Raw genomic sequence first — 18,007 nt, forward strand, 5'->3', positions numbered from 1 at the left:
TGTTTTTTAGCTGGGTGGATTTAAAATTTACATAAGAACACAAGACAGGTAATCATCAAGTGATCCATCCCATCGTCCATTCCCAGCTTCTGGCAAACAGAGGCTAGGGACACCATCCCTGCCCATCCTGGCTAATAACCATTGAATTTATCTAGTTCTTCTTTGAACCCTATTATAGTCTTGGTCTTCATTACATCCTCTGGCAAGGAGTTCCACACGTTGACTGTGCGTTGTGTGAAAAATATTTCCTTTTGTTTGTTTTAAGCCTGCTGCCTATTAATTTCATTTGGTGGCCTCTAGTTCTTGTGTTATGAGAAGGAGTAAATAACACTTCCTTATTTACTTTCTCCACACCAGTCATGATTTTATAGACCTCTATTATATCCCCTCTTAGTCATTTCTTTATTTAGAAACTGATACATTGCTAGTTAAAAATAGAAATTATATTTCTATTCAAATGCAGCAACTGGATCTGTTAATAAAATCTTCTCTTCTAAAAGAAATTTAAAAAATGCATATGCTTTTGAGAAATATTTAAAAATTAATCCAGAATCCTGGAATTGGCTGTTCTTTGACCTACAAGGAATCAAACTCCAAAATCCTTAGAACATTTCTCTGTGGGTGGGTCAGCTGGAACATCTAGTTTATTATTATCTTAAATTTGAATTTTGCTTATTAGCTTGAGTTGTATCAGATCAATGGATGTGACTTCAATAAAAAGCTGTTATACAAACGATGAAGTATAAATTGATGCAAACAGAGGGGGTAATTTGGCTGCTCCTGGACAGAAGGATCATGTATTTACTGAGGGATACCCTACCCTAAATTCTCTATTACTGAGGGACAATCTGTCACTATTGCTCTATTTGCTTTCCACACCCTACTCTGAGTATAAATTTTTATGAGTGATGTATCTGAATATTTGGATGCTAATATTTTAATTGTATTGTTAAATTTATTAACCTTAATTTGGGATATTGCAGATTAGGTATATATTTTATGACTTTTAAACCAAACTTTGTACTTTTGGATCATGTAAGCATTATACCCAGATGTGTAGGCACTCTTCCCTTAACCTGTGTATTAGATAATTTCAGCGTTAGCTTTAATAAAAAGTTTTACTGTAGGCACTTTCGCATGCTTGGCTATGAAAAACAGAGGCACCTTCAGGGAGGTCTGCTTAATTTTTGGAGACCTACAGCGGGAAATCGAGCAGGGAGATGAGTCAGGGAAATGAATTCCGGCAACTTTCACGTGATGTCCATTTTGAATTGGGGTGTGCAAAAAACTGGCCGTGGGGCTGCACCCAGGGGCCGAGGCAGGGGCAGGGAGAGATGAAGAGGCAGGTTAAACAAGGCAGGAAGACGCAGACGGAGCGAAGGGAAGGGGGTCCCGCTCTGGAGGCGCCAGGCGGCGCTGTAAGCTGCGAAAGCGGAGCCACCCCCACCGCGGCTTCCCGCTGCCCTTTGCCTCCTGGCGGCGGCGCGGAAATCAAATTTCGGCGCCTGGCCGGGCCCTCAGCGCTGCCGCCACCCCGGGCCGGACTCCCAGCTCCAGCGGGAAGGAGGCGACATGGTAAGCGGCGTCCGGTCCGGCTCCCCCTGCCCGGGAGCCGCGGGCGCCCCTGCGGGAACCGAGCTCCGGGGCCCTCCCCAGAGCCAGCCGCTACCGAGCCTGTCGGAGGCGCTGCTCGGTTTATGGCCTGGGCGCGCAGATGGGGTGACTGGGTGGGGGCCCGTGGCCGCCTGGCCCGCCCCGTGCAATGGGCAGAAGGGGTGTGCCCGTAGCCGCCTGGGCTGTGCTGGGCTTTCCTAGACCCGCCCCCCCGATCCTGCTGGGCCCCTCAGCCGTGGCCACCCGGCGCGGCCCCTCTGCAGGTGCCCGGAGTCCGACCCGTGGCCCCACAGCCCTGGCCCTGGCCCTGGCCCGGTGTGTTCCGGTCCGCGCGCGGCGCCTGCAGCCACCCCCCCGCCGCCGCCGCCGCCGCTCACTCGTAGGGGCTCCAGGCCAGCTTCTTTAGTCGGCTTTAAAAGGGGGGGGGGGCGGTTCAGACAAGAACCAAGTCGCTACGAGTTTAGTGTATTAGCCAATACCTAAACACCAGGTCTTGTACTAGAGGAGAAAATGCGGACTGCCCCAGTTTTGAAGTGAGTTAAATCCTGCATAACCCCATTGATTTCACCCATTAAAAATGTTGACTTTTAATGGGATTTCATAGGGTGTAATTAACTTGTGGAACTCAATACCACAAAATCTCATTGAGACCAGTAGTTTAACACTGATTAAAAAATTTAAAAAAAGATTTAAAAAAGGGGGGCTCCCCATTTATAGGGATAAAGAGTGTCCCTGGTTATATTATGTCGGGTATGAAATAGCCACCACTTTCCAGAGGTTAGGAAGAAACATCCAGCATGAGCAGACTATCCCATGATTGTCCATTACTGGGTTTTTTGTACCTGCATTTGGTACCCTCCCCTGCCAAAGACAGGATACTGGAGTAAATGGACTGATTAGTCAGTATGGCAAATCCTTATGTTCCTTTGCTTGGAATTTGGCTCAAAATTCCAAACTTTACTAATGACATCACAAACTTTCAATGTAGAGTTTAAAATAGGCTTAAAACAATTGAGAGGCCCTGTTAGGGAAGGGGATTTTCTCCATAATGAAACCAGCTGCTGTTTCCTTGGAGTTGCAGCTGGGATTGGGGTTATGACAAAGGAAGTGGTAAAGAGAAACAGTTGGATAGATTGTAGGGAGCAAGAACTGGTTGTAGGAGGAGAAAAGAGCAGAGATGTAGGCAGGCTGGAAATGTGGAGAGAACTGAACTTGAATCATGAGAGGATCTTAGAGGCTTTGAGAGTTGAACCTTAGAAAGCTGGGTAGGTGCATTAAAGTGCTCTTCTATCAACTTTGAATCATCAGATATAGGTTATTGGATTACCCAATGAGAGGAGGAGTGGACCAGTGATTAGAGAACTAGCCTAGGTCTTGGGAGATTTTAGTTCAGCTCCTTGGTCTGCACACGACTTCCTCTGTGACCTTGGGCATGTCTCTTAGCTTTTCTGTGCCTCAGTTCCAGTTGTAAAATAGGGATAATAGTATTTCCTTATTTCACAGAGGTTTGTGAAGATAAATATGTTAAAGGTTATGAAGTGCTTTGAGACCTGTTGATGAAAAGTGATAGTGATCTGATAGGTTTTACTGTTAATAATGTGTTCTGGTAAGGCCTTTGTTCCTCTACATATGATTGGTCTCCTTCATGTTGCTTTTCATCTCTCTATTTTCTCTGCCACTTGAGATGAGGCAGAGGTGGGTAAAGTTTTCCCAGTAATTTTTCTCATACCATCTTCTATTGAAAATGGATGGTAGTGTTTTTGTATAACAGCTTCATATAATTACTTTTAATCCTTCTCTGTCTAAAAGGTGAATTCAAGAATTTAAATGTCAGGATTTTTCCCATATAAATTCTAATTTAATTTATGTTTCTGTAGCACTGGTCAATGCAATATTGATTAGCTGCACTCCATATTTCCAATAAAATCTTTTAAAGCTGCATCTGTTTTATGTTTTTCCTCCCTGTTAGTTGCATGTGGACCAAACTAATTTTAGCTGGAGGCCACCACCGTTATAACAGGTCATGTAAAAATAACTTGCACTAGGCCCAGTCTTCTTAGCATATGTGCAGTGTGCCTCAGATGGCACGTGACCAGGATTCATCACTGAATTTGGTCCGCTGGTTGGATCATTAGCTTACCTGGCATTGGGCTGGGTACTGATGGGGAGTGCAGTATGAACACTGATCCATTAGGCCCAGTGATGAGTAGCATAGCCAAAATTGGAACACAAAAAGGTTTTGTGGGATTTACATGGACAGTTTCCCATACATCCAGGTGTGAACAGAACTTATAGTAGCTTGATTGTGGTTATACTGTCCACACAGCCCCATGAACATCAAGAATGACTTCCATGCTTAAGTAAACTTGAGTAAACTTAATAATACTGCATGCTACCAAAACATTATTTAAAATGTCATGTTGTATTTACATATTTTTGTTCCCATCATTGCCGATTACCAAGATATTTGGGGAAAAATAGAACCCTTATTAACTTCTAGTCAATCTGCTGTTCTTATTTATACAGCAGTGCCATATACAAGTGTTTGTAACATCAAAATCTCTTTCATAATAACTAGTTGTGATGTCACCAATTTAGGTATGTGGCAGAGTTGAATAAATCAGATGGGAAGAGTTTATGTAAAAAAAAATACAAAATTTAACAAGGCTTTAGTCAAATAAACTTTATTACAGTGAATTAATTGTTTTAAATTGATGCATAAGTGACTGCTGAATAAATTATCTTCCAAAATTAAAATTTTGTACAATATAACTTAAAAAAATCCAAAGCAATCTGGCCCTTGTCCATGACCACAGATGATAAACGCAAACATTTGTTGCTCTTGCATATAACCTGTTTCAAAGTGAAAAAGCCGTGAAACTGACAAGAGTTCCATCACTTTCAATCTACTGCAGCTTTGATATGCTATGAATAGCTGAGGCAAGGCATGATTCTCTCCTTTCAAAGTTCTATGTGTCCCTGAACGCTACTTACCTTTTCTAGGAACTCCCCAAATTCACTTTCCCACTGATGAGTGTTTTTAAGGATTCTTTTTAGTATATGAAGATTATGCAGCATATTTTTCCAGTACATAATGTGATGCACTAGCACTTTCTTCCAATGGGCTTTAAAGGGACACTATCAACTTAAAAAGTCACATTTCTGCTTAGAAATATTTTATATGCTGCTGTTACAAGTAACACTTGATGGGATAACATGATTTTGGTAATTAATTGATCTTTAAATATTCATGGTAAATAGGCCCAATGGCCTGTGATGGGATGTTAGATGGGGTAGGATCTGAGATACTACAGAAAATTCTTTCCTGGGTATCTGGCTGGTGAATCTTGCCCATATGCTCAGGGTTTAGCTGATTGCAGTATTTGGGGTCGGGAAGGAATTTTCCTCCAGGGCAGATTGGAAGAGGCCCTGGAGGTTTTTCGCCTTCCTCTGTAACAGGGGCATGGGTCACTTGCTGGAGGATTCCCTGCTCCTTGAAGTCCTTAAACCAAGATTTGAGGACTTCAGTAGCTCAGACATAGGTGAGAGGTTTATCGCAGGAGTGGGTGGGTGAGATTCTGTGGCCTGCATTGTGCAGGAGGTCGGACTAGATGATCATAATGGTCCCTTCTGACCTTAGTATCTATGAACGCTCAATATAATTGACAGAGATTGGAGAGGAAAATACTTTTCAGTTTTACTTTTCTGTATTATATTTGTATATAATCCGTTCCAGTGTTTCCCTGTATATTCCATCAGTTTCCCCTGCTAATTGTTTGACACATGATGAAAAGAAAAATATTTGAAAAACGGAGCACAGGATCTGTTCCAAGAGGTGAATATAGCTGAAGCTCTTGGTAATAGTGACTATAATATAATAAAATTTAACATCCCTGTGGTGGGGAAAACACCACAGCAGCCCACCACAGTAGCATTTAATTTCAGAAAGGGGACTACACAAAAATGAGGAAGTTAGTTAAACAGAAATTAAAAGGCACAGTGCCAAAAGTCAAATCCCTGCAAGCTGCATGGAAACTTTTTAAAGACACCATAATAGAGGCTCAACTTACATGTATACCCCAAATTAAAAAACAGAGAACCAAAAAAGTGCCACCGTGGCTAAACAACAAAGTAAAAGAAGCAATGAGAGGCAAAAGGGCATCCTTTAAAAAGTGGAAGTTAAATCCTAATGAGGAAAATAGAAGGGAGAATAAACTTGAGCAAATGAAGTGTAAAAATATAATTAGGAAGGCCAAAAAAGAATCTGAAAAACAACTAGCCAAAGACTCAAAAAGTAATAGCAGTTTTTTTTAAGAACATCAGAAGCAGCAATCCTGCTAAACAACCAAGGGGGCCACTGGATGACTGAGATGCTGAAGGAGCATTCAAGGATGATAAGGTCATTGCAGAGAAACTAAATGAATTTTTTGCATCAGTCTTCATGGCTGAGGATATAAGGGAGATTCCCAAACCTGAGCCATTCTTTTAGGTGACAAATCTGAGAAACTGTCCCAGATTGAGGTGACCTTAGAGGAGATTTTGGGACAAATTGATAAATTAAACAGTAATAAGTCACCAGGACCAGATGGCATTCACCCAAGAGTTCTGAAGGAACTCAAATGTGAAATTGCAGAACTTCTGTGATATATAATTTATCATTTAAATCAACTTCCGTACCAAATGATTGGAGGATAGCTAATGTGATGCCAATTTTTAAAAGGGGCTCCAGAGGTGATCCTGGCAATTGCAGGCCGGTAAGCCTAACTTCAGTACTGGACAAATTGGTTGAAACTATCGTAAAGAACAAAATTTGTCAGACACACAGATGAACATAATTTGTTGGGAAAGAGCCAACGTGGTTTTTGTAAAGGGAAATCATTCCTCACCAATCTACTAGAATTCTTTGAGGGGGTTAACAAACGTGGATAAGGGTGATCCAGTGAATATAGTATACTTAGAGTTTCAGAAAACCTTTGACAAGGTCCTTCACCAAAGGCTCTTAAGCAAAGTAAGCTGTCCTGGGATAAGGGGGAAGGTTCTCTCATGGATTGGTAACTGGTTAAAAGATAGGAAACAAAGGGTAGGAATGAATGGTCAGTTTTCAGAATGCAGAGAAGTAAATAGTGGTGTCCCCCAGGGGGCTGTACTGGGACAAGTACTATTCAATATATTCATAAATAATCTGGAAAAAGGCGTAAACAGTGAGGGGGCAAAATTTTCAGATGATACAAAACAACTCAAGATAGTTAAGTCCAAAGCAGACTGAAGAGTTACAAAGGGACCTTACAAAACTGGGTAAATAGGCAACAAAATGGCGGATGAAATTCAATGTTGATAAATGCAAAGTAATGCACATTGGAACACATAACCCCAACTCTACATATAAAATGATGGGGTCTAAATTAGCTGTTACCACTCAAGAAAGAGATCTTGGAGTCCTTGTGGATAGTTCTCTGAAAACATCCACTCGATGTGCAGTGGCTGTCAAAAAGGCGAACAGAATGTTGGGAATCATTAAGAAGGGGATAGATAATAAGACAGAAAATGTCATATTGCTTCTTTAAACATCCATGGTACACCAACATCTTGAATACTGCGTGTGGATGTGGTCACCCCATCTCAAAAAAGATGTACTGGAATTGGAAAAGGTTGAGAAAAGGGCAGCAAAAATGATTGGGGTATGGAACGGCTTCCATATGAGGAGAGATTAATAAGACTTGGACTTTTCAGCTTGGAAAAGAGATGAATAATGGGAGATATGATAGAGGTCTATAAAATCATGACTGGTGTGGAGAAAATAAATAAGGAAGTGTTTTTTACTCCTTCTTATAACACGAGAACTAGGGGTCACCAAATGAAATTTATAGGCAGCAGGTTTAAAACAAACAAAAGGAAGTATTTTTTCACACACAGTGCACAGTCAACCTGTGGAACTCCTTGCCTGAGGATGTTGTGAAGGCCAAGACTATAACAGGATTAAAAAAGAACTAGATAAATTCATAAAGGATAGGTCCATCAATGGCTATTAGCCAGGATGGGCAGAGATGGTGTTCCTAGTTGCTGTTTGCCAGAAGCTGGGAATGGGTGACAGGATGGATCCCTTAATGATTACTTGTTCTGTTCATTCCCTCTGGGGCACTGGCATTAGCCACAAGTTGGAAGACAGAATACTGGGCTAGATGGACCTTTGGTCTGACCCAGTATGGCTGTTCTTATGTTTTTAATAAAGATAATGTGATTGTTAATCCACAACATTGGAAAGGTGATTTGAAGGCAGATACAGTATCTGAAAACTACTCTAACTTATACTTTAAAATGGTCTAGATTTCACATTGGCTATGTCATTTTAACAAGAAGGAAAGAACAATATTCACAGAAATAAATGAGTCAGACAAAAAGCAGAAGTCTCACACTATAGACTAAATAGTAGAAATAACTTTTTAAGGACAATTGGGCATTGGTACCAGTTACCAAGAGAGACTGGAACTGAGTTAGTAAGGCAAGACAGACAAGGAACTATAGGGATGCAGTAAAACACATTGAAAACTACCTTGCAGTGAGGTAGGGGATGAACTAGATTATACAACATATCAGTACCAAACTTAATATCTTTGAAACAATTGATATATTTTGAATGGATTAGCCCGGCATGGTTTTCCTTTGTGAAGAAGTCCTGTTTTAGGGAGTATTGTGATGTAGGACAGTATTAAGGGAGATGTCAAGGAAATGGTTCTTCTAGAGTAAATAGATGTGAATTCTGAATGAAATGTTAATTCTAAGTACTGAATACATGTTCTATTGTAGTCCAAGAAAAGGGGACTGAGTGTTGAAGAGAAGAGAACTCGTATGATGGAAATATTTTTTGAAACAGTAAGTGTTTTAATTTTTGCATATTTCATAGAATATCAGGGTTGGAAGGGACCTCAGGAGGTCATCTAGTCCAACCCCCTGCTCAAAGCAGGACCAATCCCCAAGTTTTGCCCCGGATCCCTAAATGGCCCCCTCAAGGATTGAACTCACAACCCTGGGTTTAGCAGGCCAATGCGCAAACCACTGATCTCTCCCTCCCGCTCCTGGCCATTGGGAGCACCCATAAGGAGCCAGAGAGACTGAGTGGCTCGGGCACTGGACTGTGATTCAGGAGTCTTGGGTTCAGTTCCTGGCTCTGCCACTGTCCTGCTGGGTGACCTTGGGCAAGTCACTTCCCTGTTCTGTGCCTCAGTTTCCCCATGTGTAATATGCAGATAGTGATACTGATCTCCTTTATACAGTTCTTTGAGAGTGACTAAATGAAAAGCAGTATATTACTATTCTTTATTAATGTACCATAGGGGGAAAATACCTTTGTGATTCCATCAAACTGCTAAATTTTTAGCCAGCTTTATTTTTCCTAGGACACAGTGGCCTTACTTGCATTTGTGAAACTATCGGTTGCTGATCAAAGGTGTTGGTGAGAGGTGCAGATGAGCTTGTGCTAAGTAGAGTTTTGGATGCTCTTTTAGTTAAATTGTTCGGCACCAGTTCAACTGAACTTTTATTGATTCCCTTGTCAGCAGTGGATAAGGTATTAACAGTTAAGTCGAAAACCAAAAAGGTTTATTTTTCAGGTAGTGCAACGGTTTCAAATTTAGGTACAACAGTCAGGAAATCCAAAGTTAGATTTCTCATAACATCAGTAATTGCTGCTGACGTGCTTGTGCTTCATGTACTTCTATGTAGTATTTCTCAAACATTTTCCTGTAAAGGGACTGCCATGTGTAACAGAGGTGGATGCACAAAGCCACATGACCTGGTACCTTAATAACCTCCAGTCCATATGTGAGGGAGCAGCAAAGTAAAATTAAACAGGAATTTGGGACATTTTCAGTATTTGCTTTGTTCCTTAGGCTCCAAATCTCATCAGTTTCACTGTGCTCCCACAGAAGGCAGGGAGGTAGTTAGGGATGCTCAAATTCGACAGTATGGGAGAGGGATAAAACTGGGAAATAGGAAAGGGAAGGATGAGAATGCACCCAAAAGAGGGCAGTGGAAGGGGAAGAGAAATGGAGCTCCAACTCAGAGACACCTTTGTGTTTGTGATGTAACTGAAATATTATTTATTTTGTTTGTTAAAATTAATTTATTGTGATGCTGCAGTGCAAAAGCAGCTAGACTAGGGGCTGAGGATCTGGCCACAGCGCTCTCTTCCCTGAGGAGCTAGCAGCCTAAATTTAGGCATGAAGCAATTAATTAAAGTAACAAAGAAAAACTGGAGGAAATAACAAAGCCTACAACAAAATAAAATCACTTTTTATTTTCAAGTACTTTAGCTCTATCTTGAGGAGCATGCAATATTTTTCCTGGAGAAATGAAAAAATACATTAGATATGGTACTTGTATATTTGTTGGGATTAATTTAGTAAAGAACGTAGACATGACTTAAATGAGACCGTCATTCAGAGCTGACGTGCCTTTTGTGTTTTGAACAGAAAGATGTGTTCCAATTAAAGGATATGGAGAAGATTGCTCCCAAAGAGAAAGGAATTAGTAAGTATTAATGCTTTCCCCCCTCCCTAAAACTTGTTTAGACATTGAGAATTGTTTTGTGGACTAGTTTCAGAGGAACAGCCGTGTGCATTTTCATGTTTTCACATAACACTGACTTTATGATCTTTATAACAGTAACGTTAAACAAAAGAAAAAAAATACCTAGCTGCAACTGGTTAGTCATGGTGACCTAACCAAGTGTAAATTTAGAAACTGTACATTTTATGCACGCACATCCCAACCCTATGTTACTAGTAGCTGTAACTTATATTGGACATTAAGGCCAACATTTTCAAGTGCTGATGTCTAAAGTCTGGAACTTGTATCCCTAGTTAGCTACCTAAATACATGGCACGATTCTCGAAGGAGCTGAGCACCTACTGAAGTCATTGCTGAGCACCCACAGCTTCCATCTCTGAGAATCATGCCATATGTTTAGGTGCTTAACTAAGGATTTAGGTGTCCAACTTCAGATTATGGCCCATTTAACTAGATCCTTGGCAGTTTCAGAGACCAAAAGAGCATCCGCCACCACAGAAGTAACTGTGAGACTGCCATTTGGTCCCCACTCACCTTTACTAAGCACTACAGGCCTGACCTGCAATTTTACACGTAAGTGTCCTTTTGTAGGAAGGTTTTCCCTCTATAAAGTAGTACTTTAGGGAAGGGGATTGCTAATCTCACGTGCTCTGATGATTTTTCTTTGTTGCTTGCTACATTCCAAACTGGTCTAGATTAGGGGAAAAGTCAGGACCCAGAATGGAAAATATCCAGGAACAAATTGTCTTCGTATTGTGAGCTATCCTATGCATGATATTGCCATTAGACATCAAAGGGATTCTCTGCATGGAGTGGCTGTGGCACAAGATCTTTATTTTTGGTGTCTTCCAGATAGCTTGTGAAAAAGGAATAAGCTTTTCAGAAATATGTGTTTGTGGATTATGTGCTTTGCTTAGAACTACAGCAACATAAATAATCTGCAGTGAAAATGAAAATAGGTGTAGTACATTGTCTGTTACATTGACATACTTGCTTCGCAATCATATTTTAAAATAAAGTATAACCACTTAACACATACACTGAAGAAAAAGTGACTTTTTTTTTCTTTGTTAGCCGCAATGTCGGTCAAGGAGATCCTGCAAAGTTTAGTTGATGATGGTATGGTGGACACCGATAGGATTGGAACTTCCAATTATTTTTGGGCTTTTCCAAGTAAAGCTCTTCATGCCAGGAAGCGTAAATTGGAAGCACTGGAGACTCAGGTATATTTGTGTTGCGAAAAGCACTTGTTTGTCTGAATGGTATTGGCATTCTGTTTTCCTACAGTCCTTGCCATATCTATCTCAGTTTGTTACAGGACATGCTGCCAGTAGGTCCATTTCACCCAGCTAATAAAGTTTTTTTTCCTGCTATTTTACCGTTTTATCAAAAAGAGCCTATTCATGAGCCAGAACACAGATGCTTTAAAAAATGTTGCCATGGTTGAGAAGATTTTTTTGTTTGTGTTCCATTGATGCAGAAAAAAATTGTGGCCCATTTGCTTCAGATTCAAAACATTTTTACCTGGGGAATTATCTTTAAATTATTGGGCAGTATGCATTTTCCTTTTTACGCCATTGTATGTTGTGGCTGGGTGATGTTCTGAGGACTAAAATGGACATCCCAGCAGAGTGCTGCCTTAACTTGGGTATCTGTTTCTGGCTGGTAGCTTTAGTCCTCAGGTACCCTGTCAAACCAACCCTGCACTCCTTTTTAGGGGAGTCGACCAAACTGGTCACAATGTTCTAGATGAGTGCATGACTCTCTTTTGAGCCAACGTTGTTATTCTATATTTTCAGTATTATTTCTATTTGTTTTTTAAATAAACCCAATTATTCTGCTTGTTTGTTTGAATTGCTGTTCACTGGAAAGACTTCTACTCGTCAGTTTTGTTTATTCAGAGTATAAATATAACCAAAACTCAGAGGGCGACTTTTTGTAAGCAACTTCATGGTCTGATCACATGACATTTCTTTTAATCTGTTCTTTCCCTGATTTGGAACAATTAACTGATTCTTCAGTGAATGGGTTATGAATACAAAATTTATTTATTTCAGAGCATGTTACTTATTTAACTAAAGGTGGAATGAGCTGAGGCCTTGTTTACATGAGAGTTTTCTCAGTGTAGTTCTTCATCCACTCGGCTTTATCTAAACTGGTCTAAGCGGTTTCCCTTGTGAATCTCAGCATCCACACAAGACTGCTCTTATTTTTTAAAATAGGCCCACCACATTCTGGGCAGGCACCCCTGGGTCCAGTGTTTTGCTGCCAGGCTCTATGTATTCTGGGATTTTTCTTTTGATGCATTGTAGGGTAGCTATTGGAACCTACTGAGATTTGGGTCAGATTCACAAACTCCCATGATTCCTTTCCTAATATCCCATAATTCCTCTGGTTTTTCACAAGCCAGCGTGATTTTCAAAGTGCTGTAAGGCAGCATGGAGGAAGCACTGCAATCCTGACCATCACTAATAGGAGCAGGGTGTTCCAGATGTATTGGCAGTCATGTAGGCAGGTGCTTTGGATGAGTTGGAAGAGATGCTAACATGACTATGATGCCCTCATATCTGTTCCTGGTTCCACCACTGACCTTGCAGGGCAAGTCACTTACCCTCTTTGTGCCTCAGATCACCAATTTTTATAGTAGAGGAGCACTTGTGGCACCTTAGAGACTAACAAATTTATTAGAGCATAAGCTTTCGTGAGCTACAGTTCACTTCTGAAACCAATTTTTATAGTGAGTTTAAATAACAGCTCCCTCACAGGTATGTTGTGTGGCCTCATTAATGTTTGTAAAGCCTCACATCCTTGTGTGACATCTGAGATTGTCAAATGAAAGGCACGATGTGAGTGTAAATTATAACGTGAACTGCTTCCGCTATCCTCAGCAGGATGACCTTGCAGCATTTCCAGGTGTGGCCTCCAGTTGAGAGTCTGCGGGGGATGGAAATTAAATCCATTTTTGCCGCAGGGCAGTAACACTGTGCTGGTTCCTGTCTGACATTTTAACAAGGTTTTTAATTCTTTGAAAAACTAGATCAGTTTAACTCTCCTCCACTGACCTATTTTGGAATTAGGTTCCTAGCAAAAGTAGTAAAATTCATCACCTCATTAGAGCATCCAAATAAGATAGAGACAAGGCAACTTGGGAGATCTACAAACTGACCAATTGAAAAACCTGCCACAATGTAAATAAGCAACTGAGCAACCAAATCAGTGTGTGCCAAAACTCCAGCCTTGTTCACCCAAACACACCATTACAACTGCCTTGTTGAATGCAAATTTGTTTTTGGACATGTCATTTCAAGTCTGACTGAGTATAATTTATTTAAAAGACCACATAGCCTGCTAGCAGAACAATGAAATCGATATGCTATAGTCATTATTTTGCCCTCTGGCCTATCTTATCTCTCTCTCTCTCTCTCATATTGATGAATATTATCCTTGGAATATCCTGCAGTAGCTGCATTAAAATCACACTGAATATTTAAGATCTTATCTACATACATTAGTTGTACTCTACTGGTATAGTGAAAGTGATATTGCCACTCTAGTGTATATGCAGTTATAGTAATATAAGGGTGCTTTATATCAGTATGGCTAGTCTCATATGGGAAGGGGAATAAACTACACTGGTATGAGCCCTTTATATCAGTATACCTGCATTCACAATAGGGGTTGTACTGGTGTAACTACTTCAGGAAAAAAATCACACCCCTAACTGACGTAATTATACTGGTCCAAGAACTGCATAGGCTGGGCCTAAGACATTCTTTAGGTTTCTTCGACGTATTATTCTGAGTTATTGAAGGGGAAGGGAATTATATAGTACTTCAGTTAGAAAAGACAAGTGGACTTGCTTGTTTCCTTTTGGATCCTCACTATTCTGTAAGTAGGCTTTTCTGAAGAAAATTTGCATTTCAATAACAGTAGCTCTCTGGACACTTATTTTTACTAGATGTTGAAATGTTCTGTCTATGATTACAGACTTAAAACAATTAGTTACATCTAAGTGTTTATATTCTTCCTTACACGAGCACTTGCATATGTTTTCTTAATGCTTTCCAAATCCAGTCAGCAAGTCTCTCATGTCATAACATGTAAAGCAGCAAATCGTAAGTTATCATCCCACTTCTTTAGCACATCACACACTTTTGATTATAGTCATACAGCCTACAATGTGCAGTGTGATATGTTTCCCTTTTGTCTGTCTTGTCCAGGTCCATTTGTATGGTAATATTTATTGTCCCCTCCCCTCATCCGTTTCAGAATCTGAAAAATGTAGGCTTTCATATTGGAGAAAAAATAGTTAGCGGTTTGGTAGAGGGTGAACCTTTCTCAAGTGTGCTGAATTTAACTGACACTATGTAGTCTTTGGCTGCGTTAGTGCTATGAAATTATATTTAGGACTTGTATTTTTTGCTGGTAGTAACAAATGTGGCTGTAGTGAAGATAGGACTCTAAGAGCTTTGTTAGTGGTTGATTTTTTTTGTATCCTAGTGTTCCTAATGTAGATAAGACCTTTGTAGAGAGCCTGAATAAATAGTTGTGTGACGGGGTTGAACTCTTTCCCCCCCAGTTACTTCAGTGAAGTGTTAATGCTGAAGACTTGCAGGATATAACTACTAATTTTTCAAGTGGCGAGCTTAAGGCTTTTCATCACATACATCGCTACAGCTGTAGCGTAGCCTATAGTGAAGACACTCCTATAAGGACGGGAGAAGCTCTCCTGTTCGCGTAGTTAATCAGCCTCCCCAAGAGATGGTAGCTATGTCGGTGGGAGATGCTTTTCTGCCAACATGGAGGAGGAAGACATGGGGGTGGAGGAGAAAACAGGTGGGGTAGGTTGGTATTACTATATAGCTCAGAGGTGTGGATTTTTCACACCAGTATAGGTCTGTACTGTAGACCTGGCCTAAACCTCTTTCTTCAGCTTTAGAATGTGTTAACTAAGATGATCTAATAACACACCTTTCTATTAGTCAAAACAAACAGTGAGTTGTGACACAGACATTTTTGTAAATGTGAAACAATGGGCTAAATTCCTCCCTGGTGTAACTCAACAATTAAGCCTATGCTTCAGCCTGACCAGCTAGCATATGTTAAAGTCTACACTAGAGTTTTAGAATAGGTGTTTGCTAACATGTTCTAACACATTTTGAAATCCTAGTGAAGACAAGCCTAGGGGCAGTCAGTTTAACAACTGCTTTTGCAATTTAACACTTGTTTCAGTCTTTTAGGAATTACTAAACCACACCCAAATTATTCAGCTGATCACCAGCAATGGAATCTGACTCATCTATTCAGAACCAAGAAAATAAGAAACTTTATTCTTGGATATCAGTGTTGTGGTTCAGCTTTCATTACGGCTATGTACACGTTTGTTTTTTCAGGAAAACTCCATTGCATTATCAAAAGTGATGTTGGGACACAGTAGTAAAAATGCTGGAATTCTATACTTGTGCTTTTACCTTTGCTGTCGCTGGTGGACCTGCAACAGTGTGCGATTTCTTGAAAAATGCTAGGGGTAGGCAAGACTTAAATATTCCTCTTTCAAAGCATTTCCAAATTCAGTGCAGTAACTATAAATTACTAGAAGGTCCACAGAGAGCAGAAAATACTGTTCCAATACTTTTATTTTGGCCTCCCTTGAAAGTAGCTTGTTTCTCCTGTAATCACGTAAAGAGCTCAAGATTAAATCATTGTTTGTTTTTAAATGGATATTTTCTTTGAAGAAACTTCCCCCCCCCCAAAAAAAGTCATAATGCCTTTGGTCACTTAGTAGACACTTCCCCATCCTTTTTTCTCAGTTCTTAGTGAACAGCGTGAGTACATTCTAGGCAGTGATCCTGTTGTGCAATCAGCAACATGGCAATTAACTTTGGTTTTAATTCCCTTTTCATTGTGGGTGTCACTGTTGTTTGGGTGCTTTTGTTTTTTAGTTTCCCATCTTGCTGTTGGTTTTCTGCTAAACACCCAGGGTGGAATCATGGCCTCGTTGAAGTCCATGGCAAAACTCCCATTGACTTAAGTAGGGTCAGGATTTTACCACTGCTTTCTAACCCAGCTTCCCTCTTGAGAACCACAAGAAGAAGTGTGAATAATAAAGCTGGCAAACATCTTCAATCACATGGTGTCTGCAACAAATCTTGTTTCCAATAGCCTACAGAATAAGTAGTACCAAATGAACCTCTATGTCTCTGCCAAGAGAAAGATTACTGACAGTGTTGAACAACTGTTTTCTAAACAATGTTTTTTTTGATGGGAATAGACAAAAAGATTTTATTCTCTTCCAAACTTTTCCCAGCAGCAGGTCCAGATAACTTGCAAGCAAGAATTTTAAAAGAGTTGACCAAGGAGTTTTGTGGATCATTGTTGGTTTTCAGTAAGTCTTGGAACACTGGGGAAGTTCAGGGAACTGGAAGAAAGCTAATGTGTAAATATTTAAAAAGAATAAATGGAACAACCTGAATAAATATAGATCTGTCAACTTGATATTGATCCAAAGCAAAATAGTGGAATAGCTGATATGGGACTTGGTTGATAAAGAATTAAAAGGATACTAATATAATTAATGCCAATCAGCAAAGGTTTATGGAAAATAAATCTTGTCAAACTAATTTGGTATTTTTTGATGTGATTATAAGTTCGGCTGATTAAGGTGGTAATGTTGATGTTATATATTTAGACTTCTGTAGGGTATTTAAGTTGGTACCACATGACTAGAATGATACAAAATTAACATTATACATATTAAATGGATTAAAACTTTTGCCTAAACTTCAGTGTGAGCAGATTAGGCACATGGTTGGGCCAGTAATGAAACTATGTGTACTGTAACTATTGGCTGTCCTATTGTGATACTAGGGCTATGAATATACTTGATGGTATCTTCTTATGTTGGCATTAGTGTGGTTTATAAAGTTCTATATAACCCTTGTTAGCAGAAGGTCAGTGATTGCATTGGCTACTTGGATCACAGCAGTCCCCACGGTAGATTTGCTCACTCCGAATCGATTCCCGACTGACTGGTAGAAGTCAGGTGTTGCAAGCTTCCACAGGGCTATCGCCACTGGCTTCTCAATTGTCAGGGCAGCTCTCATTTTGGTATTCCTGCGCTTCAGGGCGGGGGAAAGCAACTCACAAAGTCATGTGTTCCAGACCCATAATCATTTTTGTTGCCCTTCTCTGGACTCTTTCCAATTTATCCACATCCTTCTTGTAGTGTGGGGCCCAAAACTGGACACAGTACTCCAGATGAGGCCTCACTAATGTCGAATAGAGGGGGACGATCACGTCCCTCGATCTGCTCACTATGCCCCTACATATACATCCCAAAATGCCATTGGCCTTCTTGGCAACAAGGGCACACTGCTGACTCATATCCAGCTTCTCGTCCACTGTCACCCCTAGGTCCTTTTCTGCAGAACTGCTGCTTAGCCATTCGGTCCCTAGTCTGTAGCTGTGCATTGGGTTCTTCCGTCCTAAGTGCAGGACCCTGCACTTATCCTTATTGAACCTCATCAGATTTCTTTTGGCCCAATCCTCCAATTTGTCTAGGTCCCTCTGTATCCTATCCCTCCCCTCCAGCGTATCTACCACTCCTCCCAGTTTAGTATCATCCGCAAATTTGCTGAGAGTGCAATCCACACCATCCTCCAGATCATTTATGAAGATACCTCCAGATCATTTATTGACGGTGTGTCTGTGAAGTATAGATTCCCCCACCATCAGTTGATGTAAAATAGAATTCGAGTGATTTTATAGTAACTTTTTTTTAAAAAAAGCTGGTTTTATGTGAATTATAGAGGGATTATGGGCTAGATTT

The 18,007-nt window shown here is 40.4% G+C and overlaps 1 protein-coding gene across 6 annotated transcripts in view; it reads left to right on the forward strand.

The window, feature by feature from the left end:
• MND1 (meiotic nuclear divisions 1) overlaps positions 1-18,007 on the forward strand; it is a 53,258-nt gene that overhangs the window by 1,893 nt on the left and 33,358 nt on the right. For 4 of the 6 annotated variants that reach the window (XM_073341393.1, XM_073341394.1, XM_073341397.1 and 1 more), the window contains exons 2-5: positions 8,419-8,484; positions 10,083-10,140; positions 10,645-10,752; positions 11,254-11,402. In XM_073341393.1, coding sequence (XP_073197494.1) covers positions 8,419-8,484; positions 10,083-10,140; positions 10,645-10,752; positions 11,254-11,402 — 381 coding nt within the window. Of the gene's footprint in view, positions 1-20; positions 1,576-8,418; positions 8,485-10,082; positions 10,141-10,644; positions 10,753-11,253; positions 11,403-18,007 lie in introns of those variants that run through there. The other 2 variants (XM_073341396.2, XM_073341395.2) reach the window with 2 other exon arrangements.

This window comes from Lepidochelys kempii, chromosome 4, assembly GCF_965140285.1.
Source record: "Lepidochelys kempii isolate rLepKem1 chromosome 4, rLepKem1.hap1, whole genome shotgun sequence".
Classification (NCBI taxonomy): domain Eukaryota; kingdom Metazoa; phylum Chordata; order Testudines; family Cheloniidae; genus Lepidochelys; species Lepidochelys kempii.